This window comes from Daktulosphaira vitifoliae, unplaced genomic scaffold, assembly GCF_025091365.1.
Source record: "Daktulosphaira vitifoliae isolate Bord-2020 unplaced genomic scaffold, ASM2509136v1 Scaffold_1, whole genome shotgun sequence".
NCBI classification, from domain to species: Eukaryota; Metazoa; Arthropoda; class Insecta; order Hemiptera; family Phylloxeridae; genus Daktulosphaira; species Daktulosphaira vitifoliae.
In genome coordinates, this window is record NW_026099572.1 from 81,277,905 (window position 1) to 81,288,374 (window position 10,470).

The following is a 10,470-nucleotide window of genomic DNA, read 5'->3' on the forward strand; positions in this document are numbered from 1 at the left end:
GAAGACAAGTCCAGAGGAAAATTTTTTTTTTTTCATAATAAAGTATATTACATTAGCTTTAATTTAAGATATATATTAAAGTGTCAGACTTTCCGGAACACTTTCAAAATTTAAGTTGAAAAAGTTCTACTTTCTACATGAATTATTTATATTTTAAGCCTCCCCATATATAGGGAAATGGTCCCATTTAAGAAAACAGTATGTCAAATAAAAGATGTATATAAATACTACTTTCTGTGAAAAAATTGTACTGATCCATACATTTTTCAAAAAGTTATAGCATAATAAAGTTAAAAATGGATAATACAAAATCGAAAATTTTCACACAAAAATAGCATTCGGTAGCCATTTTCACCATGAAGATAAGATAAAGTCCGAAATTTTTTTTTTTCATAATAAAGTATATTACATTAGCTTTAATTTAAGATATGTATATATCTTAATATATACAGATGTGTCATACCTTCCGGAACACTTTCAAAAGTTAAGTTGAAAAAATTTAGTTTTTTGTAAAAAAGTTGTCATTTTAAATTCCCCCCGTGGGCAGGTAAAAAAAATAAACTTAACATATTTAATGACATCATGCATCTATATAAAAAAGAATTATATTGATACGTTCATTTTTGAAAAAGTTATGGCACTTTTAAGTAAAAAAAATTGAAAAAATTTCGAAAATTAGCGATTTTTAAATTTGTAATTTTTTTGGAGGTTTCCCCCNNNAGTAAAAAAAATTGAAAAAATTTCGAAAATTAGCGATTTTTAAATTTGTAATTTTTTTGGAGGTTTCCCCCATTTATGGGGAACGAGGGAATTTTTTTCAATTTTGAAGGGTAATGTCTTCGACTAGATACAATTTGTGATCTTTTGACGTATCGTTGAAAGAAATCCGTTCGGTGAGAGCTGAGAAAAAGTGGTAACAGACACAAAAAAAAAAAAACACATCTTAGTAAAACCAATACCTTGTCAGCTTCTCATCGAAGCTTAAAAATGTGAACTTTGAGAATTATGCCATGAATATAATTAAATATTATGATGAATATTTAATGATAAGTGTTAATAATAATAAATTATAAGGTAATGAGAGTTTATTCATAATTTCTTATAAAATAAGGTTTTAGACGTCTTACATGCACTGTGTCTACGATCTTTTGATTATTTAGCATTAATTCAATGATATAATTTAATTTAATTGATTTTCTTTATAATTTTAAATGGACCGCAATATTTCAGTGATAGTTAGGGTGACTTAACCACTTGAGCGAAAGGAAATTTGACTAAGACTAAATCTCCAGGATCAAATGTTAAAATTACGTGTTTGTTAACATAATTATTTTTTTGAATTTGTTGTACTTTTTGAATGATTAAAGGTAATTTATTTCTGACATCTTGTAAATTATTTAATGATTTATTTATATCATAGGGAATTTCATTAGGAATTATTTTGTTATCAATAGGGAAATAAGGTTCGAAATCATGCATTTAATAAAAAGGACTATAACCTGTACTTGTTTGAGGGATTGAATTATAGGCTAATGTAATGTATAGCAAATTATAAGACCATCTAGATTGTTCATTATTTTCAATATAATTTCTTAATGATGCACAAATCACCCCATTTATTTTTTCTACTAAACCTTGTGTTTAGGGGGAGTATGTCAAGATAAATAATTAATGATTTGTATAGTAAAGGTGAAAAGATTTCATTTAATTTTCTTTGAAAAATAGCACTACTATTTTTAAAACCTTGAGGTAATATAGTAAAAGTATAAATGCCAAGTGCAGAAGTAAAGGCCAATTTATATTGATCTTTAAGTCTGACAGGTATTTGAAAAAATGCACTGTTAAAATTTAATAAATTAAAATATTTTGAATTTTCTAATGCTCTGTAGTTCTTGGTATCGGGTATAAGTCTGATTGAACTCTTTCATGAAGTTCCTTGTATGAGACTAGTAATCTATAAGAATTTTTGTCTTTTTTACCAAAAAAGCAGGTGCTCCAAAGTTAGATGTAACTGGTTTTATTATATCTGCCTCTAAAAGTTTTTTTATATGTTTTTTTAATTCCTCTCTCTGTTCTGATGAGATTCTATGAGGAGCATTGAATTTAGGTTCAGTAAAATTTGGTTTCATTTTGATTTCACATGGAACTACATTCGCAGGTTTAATTAAACTATTATCATCGCAAAATAAATGTGTATACTGTGTAATCAAATCAGTAGCCTGTTTATGTTCAGAATTTATTAAGTAAGGTGAAATATTGATTGTGTTGCCTTCCATATCTACAATGGTTGGCTTACTTTCATGTGTATGTGTATTATTGTTTAAAATTGTGTTATTAAGATTTTCATAAACTTTTGTTTTTATAGACAAATTATTTTCATTAATGATTAAATTATTAATGTTAATAGTATTGTCAATATCATTAGCAATATTATTAAATTTTTTTTTGTTTATGTTTTTAAAAATAGATTCTTTTAAATTGCCTATAGATTCAAATTCTGTAAAATTTATTGTTTTTAAAGGAATATCTCTTGATGGTTTATTTGATTGTGTACCTGGAATCCAGTGTGTGTTTTTATCAACATTGTATAAGACTATAGGTGGGCGATTACCTAAACCATAAATGATTCCAGTTTTATCTGTATCATTAAAAATATATGTGTCATGATTGTAATGATTCGTAATAGCTGCTAATTCATCATCACTAAACCAATAATTAGGTAGATCAAATAATTCTAAAAGCTCTAATATTTCAAAAACAGAAGTTACTTTTTCATCTTTCCCATCATTAAGTGCGTTTATAATTGCAAAAAATCCGGAATTATTTTCACTATAAATGTTTCCTCCCTTTTCATAAGATTTAAAAACTTTTAAGTTATCATTATTCTGATTATTATTATTGACTTTGTCTGATATATTTTTATTGTAAAATTGTTTAATTGTGTTTATAACTGAATTGTGTTTTTCAGTTTTCCAATCATTAGTAATATATTTATTATTTTGATGGCATATTAACAATTATACTAGTGTTTATGAAAGTTGAAAAAATCATTTGTTTAATTATGGTCCATTCTTTTTTATCTAGGCCTGATGCTATTCTAGGCATTGCTATATATGTATCATGATGTTTTATCATTTCAATTTATAAGTTAATTAAAGCTTTTTCAATATTTATATATTCTGGCTTTTCAAAATAATAATTTCATTTTCTATAACATACATTGCTACACATTTTACTTTCGCTTGTAAAATCAACCCTTATGACTCCTATACCTAGAGTCAGTCACCCTAAATATGGCCCTGCCACATCTAAAATTAAAAACCAAGCACAGTGGGTTCACGGTACAATGATGACGTGACATAGTTGGATCAAGTATATTGATATATGACAGTAATTAAAATCACTATCATGAAAAACGCTTCGATGCAAATCTTTAGATAGTGTTTAATTTAAAAAAATTGGTGGATTATTCCATATGCTAAATGATCCCTATTTCTTTATTTATATCCTGATTAAGAGAAAGTATGTCGAATGAAAAAGGAATTATTAAAAAATATTATTTCTCATAAAAAAATTGTGTTGATCCATATACTTTTCAATAAGTTATAGCATTATAAAGTTTAAAATGTAAAATCTAAAAAATCTTCTATCTTATCACCCCCCTTATTTTAGTTTTATTACAAGTAGATTACATTAGCTTTAATTTAATATATATAGAAAAGTGTCAGACTTTCCGGAACACTTTCAAAATTTAAGTTGAAAAAGTCAATTTTTTGTGAAAAAGTTGTCATTTTGAATCCCCCCTGTATTAAGGGAAATAGTCCGATTTAAACAAAAAGTATGTAGAATGAAAGATCTATATAAATAGTACTTCTCATAAAAAAATTGTATTGATCCATACACTTTTTAATAAGTTATAGCATTATAAAGTTAAAAATGTAAAAAAAATCGAGAATTTTCACACAAAAATAGCATTTGGTAGCCATTTTCACCGTAAAAATAAAATAAAGTCAAAAAAAATTTTTTTTCACGATAAAGTATAGCACATTAGCTTTAATTTAAGATATGTATAAATGTGTCAGACCTTCCGGAACATTTTCAAAAGTTAGGTTGAAAAANCTAAAAAATCTTCTATCTTATCACCCCCCTTATTTTAGTTTTATTACAAGTAGATTACATTAGCTTTAATTTAATATATATAGAAAAGTGTCAGACTTTCCGGAACACTTTCAAAATTTAAGTTGAAAAAGTCAATTTTTTGTGAAAAAGTTGTCATTTTGAATCCCCCCTGTATTAAGGGAAATAGTCCGATTTAAACAAAAAGTATGTAGAATGAAAGATCTATATAAATAGTACTTCTCATAAAAAAATTGTATTGATCCATACACTTTTTAATAAGTTATAGCATTATAAAGTTAAAAATATAAAAAAGAATTTTTTTACAAAAATCGTATTTTTTTTATTAAGTTTAATGTCTGTTTTCACCATGAAGATAAAATAAAGTCCGAAATTTTTTTTTNAAAAATAGCATTTGCTAGCCATTTTCACCGTAAAAACAAAATAAAGTCAAAAAACATTTTTTTTCACGATAAAGTATAGCACATTAGCTTTAATTTAAGATATGTATAAATGTGTCAGACCTTCCGGAACATTTTCAAAAGTTAGGTTGAAAAAGTTAATTTTTTGTGAAAAAGTTGTCATTTTAAATCCCCATTTGTGGGAAGGTTAAGGGTTAAATTTATAAAAAAAATATACCAAATGATAGGTAAAGACATCAAGCATCTATAAAAAAAACTGAAGCGAGGTGTAATATATAGAAGTAATAAACACTTTTACGGTTTAATAACAACTATACTATATTACAACGAACTAACAAATAACAGCGAGAGACGAAGCGCATTTAAGTCAGAATGCGTAAGTGATTGACTGGAGCGACGATCTTGCCCTTAAATCCTAGTCAGAGGAATCTTCTAGAGGCGGTGGCGGCCGAACATTCTAGAACATTCGACCGCCACACCACCACCCTACTGAGTGGAGTTAGCTAGGGTCAAAAATGTCCGGAAATCTGACTCGGCAAACTGAGCGAGTTGTTCGTACTGGCTGTGTTGATTAATCGGTATTAGGCGGTTGTTTTTGTTTGGGCGTATTCGGGGCAGTTGCTGGTGGAGCATGTGCCTGGCTATCGGTTGTGCTTTCGTTCACCTTGAGGTAGGCAGGTTTTACTCTATCAATCGTCACCGTAACTGGTTGATTTCGAACTTTTATTGTGAACATTTTGTCATTTCGGGCAATTACTTCGTAGGGACCTTGATATGGTGGTTGAAGTGCTGCTCGGACACCTCCCTCCCTGAGAAATACGTGTGAACAATCCTTAAGGTCCGCAAAAACAAATGATCGTGGATTTGAGTGGCGAGATGCAGGTACTGGACGGATTTTATTCATAACACTGCGAAGACGATCTAGTAAGCTAGTAGGGTCGTTCGTACTGCTATTATCTTGATTGTCTGTGAAGAAATCACCAGGAAGATTAAGAGGCTCATCATAAACAAGATCCGCAGACGTGTCTTTTAAGTCTTCCTTTAACGCAGAACGTATTCCGAGAAGCACGATAGGCAGTGACTCAGTCCACGAGTCTTTTGCGTGGGCCATGATGGCTGCCTTTAGTTGTCGGTGCATTCGTTCGACGAATCCGTTTGCAGCAGGATGCCAACTGGTAGTGGGGCGAAGCATAAAACCAAAACGTTTTGCTAAAGTTTTTAAAGTAGCTGAAACAAACTGAGTACCACGGTCAGTCGTAACGTATTGAGGTACTCCGAAGCGTGAAATCCAGCAATTGAGGAAACCCTTAGTGACATCATCTGCTGTTATACGTTAGAGTGGATACACCTCCGGCCAACGGGTGAAACGGTCGATTACCGTCAGACAGTACCTAAAGGACTGTGATGGCGGCAATGGACCGATGATATCGACATGAACATGTTTGAATCGGCGTGAAGGTGTTTCAAAGTTTCCCAGTGGGGCTGAGACGTGTCGGCTTATTTTCGATCGCTGACAGTGGATGCAGGCACGTACCCAGGAACGGCAATCCTTTTTCATTGCTGGCCACACAAATCGTTCTGAAACTAAGTGAGCTGTTGCGCGTGCACCGGGGTGACTAAGGTTGTGTAACTGATCAAATGCGTGACGCCGGAATCGTTGTGGCAAAAATGGTCGTGGGCGTCCCGTTGACGTGTCGCAATAAATATAGGCTGAAGATCCTGGCACTAGTACCTTCTCCAAATGAAGAGATGAATTGTTGTCAGTAAAATGTTTGAGTTCATCATCCGTGTCTTGAGATGCAGCAAGAGCTCGGTAGTCCAGCGGGAGAGACACAACTTCAATGCATGACATTGTATCCGCGACGATATTTTCATCATCTTTAATGAGTTGAATGTCGGTGGTGAATTCGGATATGAATGTCAACTGGTTGAGTTGCGTAGGAGGTATCTTTTCTCTCCGTTGGGTGAAAGCATATACGAGTGGCTTATGATCGGTGAAAATGGTACATGGTTGTGCTTCGACAATGTGCCTGAAATACTTCACCGATTCATAGATGGCAAGCAACTCACGATAATACGCAGGCCACGCACTTTGTTTCACCGACATTTTCTTTGAAAAAAATGCTATGGGTTGCCAGATGTTATTGACTCGCTGCTGCAGACATGCGCCGATAGATTGGCTAGATGCGTCTGTGAATAGTCCAAGTCGTGCAGCTGGATGAGAATGTGCTAAAAGAGTAGCGGTCGCAAGAATTTCTTTGCATGTGGTGAACGCTTTTTCTAACTCGGGAGTCCATTCTATCGGTTAGGAACCTTTTTATCCAGAGGAAGCTCTGATTGTGCGGTTAAAATAGCTTGTGCATGTGATGGTAGACGGCGGAGCCAAAGTTGACGTAAAATATTGTCTTGTAATGTAGTAGTGCCGGCAAGGGAACGGAGATGTCGTAAGAACTGTGATGGCTTACGGTCACCTAGTTCTTCTTCATTGATGAGTTGCCGCACACGTTGTTCTTCTGAGATAGACAACCGTTCAACGAGTTTTGCGCGTAGATGTTTGTAGCGTTCAGTAGGCGGTGGGTTAGTAATAATATCCTCTACTTCGGCGGCGTAACGCGTATCAAGCTGAGCCACAACATAATTAAATTTTGTTTCCTCACTTGTTATTCCCGAGATTGCAAACTGCGAGTCAACCTGTGAGAACCATAAGCTCGGTCTTTCGGACCAGAAAGGTGGCAACTTGACGGCAACGCGATTCACTGAAGCTGTTGGATATTGCTGTGCCTGTAGTGCTGCAAGGCGAGCGTTTTCTTGGCGTAACTCCTCCAATTGATTGCGTAGTTCTTCGGCGTTCATACTTGTTATCGTCGAGGTCACCAATGTAGCGAGGTGTAATATATAGAAGTAATAAACACTTTTACGGTTTAATAATAACTATACTATATTACAACGAACTAACAAATAACAGCGAGAGACGAAGCGCGTTTAAGACAAAATGCGTAAGTGATTGACTGATCGATTGATTGACTGGAGCGACGATCTTGCCCTTAAATCCTAGTCAGAGGAATCTTCTAGAGGCGGCGGCGGAACGCTCTAGAACATTCGACCGCCACAAAACTATATTGATTTGTTCATTTTTGAAAAAAGTAATGGTAGTTTTAAGAAAGAAAAATTGAAAAAATTTCGAAAATTAGCGATTTTTAAGTTCGTAATTTTTTTGGAGGTTTCCACCATTGACTGGGAACGAATGAAACTTTTTCAATTTTTAAGGGTAATGTTTTCGACTAGAATCAATTTGTGATCATTTGACGTATCTTTGAAAGATATTCGTACGGTGAGAGCTAAGGAAAGTGGTAATAGACCTTCTCAGCTCGCATGGAAGCTAATAACTATTTTCAATTTAATTTTTTTTATACCTTCGACGTTGTCTGTGTAATAGCTATAACATTTTCTACAAAGTGGGCATTTATTTTCATCTCTAATTAGTAGTGTATCAGCACATTTTTTACATAAACAGTGATGACACTCATTCAATATAACAAGTACATCAGGTTTTTCGAAACAAATTGGACATTCTTCAGCTCCAACTAAAAATGTTTATATTTAATAAATGTTTTAATATTGTTTAGAATAAATATATTTTTTGATTACGAATTATCATATATCAGTATTTACATAATAAAATATGAATGGCAATATTATTTTTAAAAACCATATTTCTTATTACAATTGGAAATAAAATATTTTTCAATCTTACAATTATAATGTTACCATTAATGTTTTTTATAAGTGACTAAAGACTAAATGTCAATATAACATACCTGGACTTACAAATGTTATATAATGTATTAAATCATTATTAAAAGATTCTTCATAACGAAAAAGTTTTTTAATGTCATCATATGTTTTTATGCTCTGGTTTTATAATACATAAAACAATTTAATATATTAGTAATAATTGTATTTTAAATGATATATTTTAACATACTGAACAAATGTTTTTTTGTAGTGATGTACAAAATATTGTATCTCCACATATTACGTTAGACAATACTTTGTATAGATCTTGATATCTGTACTTTTGATAATAAGCTAACACAAATGGCGTATCTGTTATAAACCTATATCCCAAACTTTCACATTTGTTTTTTCTCCTCTCTTCATCAACTGGATTGAATTAAAATTTTTAATTTAATTTGACTCCATAATAGTACATTTCTGTNTAAATTTTTAATTTAATTTGACTCCATAATAGTACATTTCTGTTTTATTATTCATCTTAACACTTGTCAAATATTCTATTTTCTGCAAATAATAAAAAATTCTTAACATAATTATCGAGATGAAGATCAAAGAATTATATATACTCAGTACATTTACGTCATATCACATAGGGTTTGAACTCTTTCTTGTAAGACATTAACGTTAACGCTAGAAACAAGTTGATACACTTGGATTTTAAAATATTGAAAAAATACAAAGCCCGATGATACTCATGCGTGTTAGTTAACGTTAGTTGATTTATTTTGTTCTAAGTCAGGCTATGTGAATGTAAAGAGTTAAGATGAGTGAGCTGTACGAATGAATGTAAAATGAATTTTCAAAACATATAACTTATAAATATGTTATATATGAATCATAAAATTTTATACATTCCAATATGGATAGGGTAACTCCTAATACTAATGCCACAATGGCACTGATATAAACAAATAATAAATTATAAATAGATTGATAAAGGATTGACACAAATAATATATATTTAATTTGATGTCTAATAGATATTGAATTATAGACAACTGAATAATGAGTGGTGAATGTATTATTACAATAAATCTTAAAATAAAGATGAACAAGAATTATTCTTATCAGCTAATTGTAACGACTGATGATATTGCTGAATATTAAATGGATCAAGTGAAATCAAATGCAATTAACTGATCAACGTGTTCTATAACTGGTGAATGATACTGTGATTTATATTAGTAAATAAAAAGTCCCAAAGGCAATTTACTGAGAGCGCAATAGAGTGCGACAATCGCAAAGATGATATTTTACTTTTTATAAAAAACTATATTCTTGCAAGTTCTATAGATGTTATAACTAAAACACGCTATGATGGTGGCAAAAATGCAGACATAGACAGAAGATCGACAACAACTCAGTTTAGCACAACGATTGCTTAAATAATCACAACTCAAATTCTTGACAGCACATTCGATCTATGTGTATCCAACACCAAAATTGTTATATTTTATATAACTGATATTTTATATCACTATTATACTTGAAATTACCTTATTGTAACTATGTTTATTTTTTTATTAAGGAGCCTCACGTAAGCCTCTTGGGGCTATCCTCTAAGGTAGGCCATTGATTCCAGTAGTACTACACGTCTACGCCGGGCACAATAAGTGTTTTGCAGGAAAAATACTACATCAGAATCAGTGTGACAAAAATATATTAAAAATTTAATTATTAAAATCAGGAAAATTCAAAAAGAGAATATAGTAAAATGTATTGAGTATAAGGCTGACGTTCGTTAATGAGGTACATATTGAGGATTCACCTCGGACGTATTCAGAAATTATTTTAGTAGGGTATTTAATTTATTTTACTTTGTTAAACATGTTATAAATTTTTTTTTTTGTTAAAAATCAAATTTATGACCAGAAAAAAGTACATTAGATCCTTATCCCTTAGAAGTTGCCTATAAATATGTTGGTAGTGCTGGTTAAAGGCGCACCCAGAGAAAAACCTCGATCTATATAATAAATTCATTGTTCAATTTGATAAATATATCATTTCTATTGAACCTATGATATATTTATCAATATGATAATTTTTTTTATTATCTTGAACAATAATTATTCATAAGAATAGTTATTTTGTTCGTATTAATAAAACATTATCATAAACCCTTGATAAAATTTCT

The 10,470-nt window shown here is 31.3% G+C and overlaps 1 protein-coding gene across 2 annotated transcripts in view; it reads right to left on the reverse strand.

Moving 5' to 3' along the window:
* The window catches only part of LOC126895033 (uncharacterized), a 50,126-nt gene that overhangs the window by 1,325 nt on the left and 38,331 nt on the right, over positions 1 to 10,470 (reverse strand). The window contains exons 4-5 of one of the 2 annotated variants that reach the window (XM_050666490.1): positions 7,952 to 8,122; positions 4,650 to 7,628 (exon numbers count right to left, since the gene is read on the reverse strand). In XM_050666490.1, the coding sequence (XP_050522447.1) occupies positions 7,594 to 7,628; positions 7,952 to 8,122 (206 nt within the window). In that variant the 3' untranslated portion in view covers positions 4,650 to 7,593. Of the gene's footprint in view, positions 1 to 4,649; positions 7,629 to 7,951; positions 8,123 to 10,470 lie in introns of those variants that run through there. The other variant, XM_050666489.1, reaches the window with a different exon arrangement.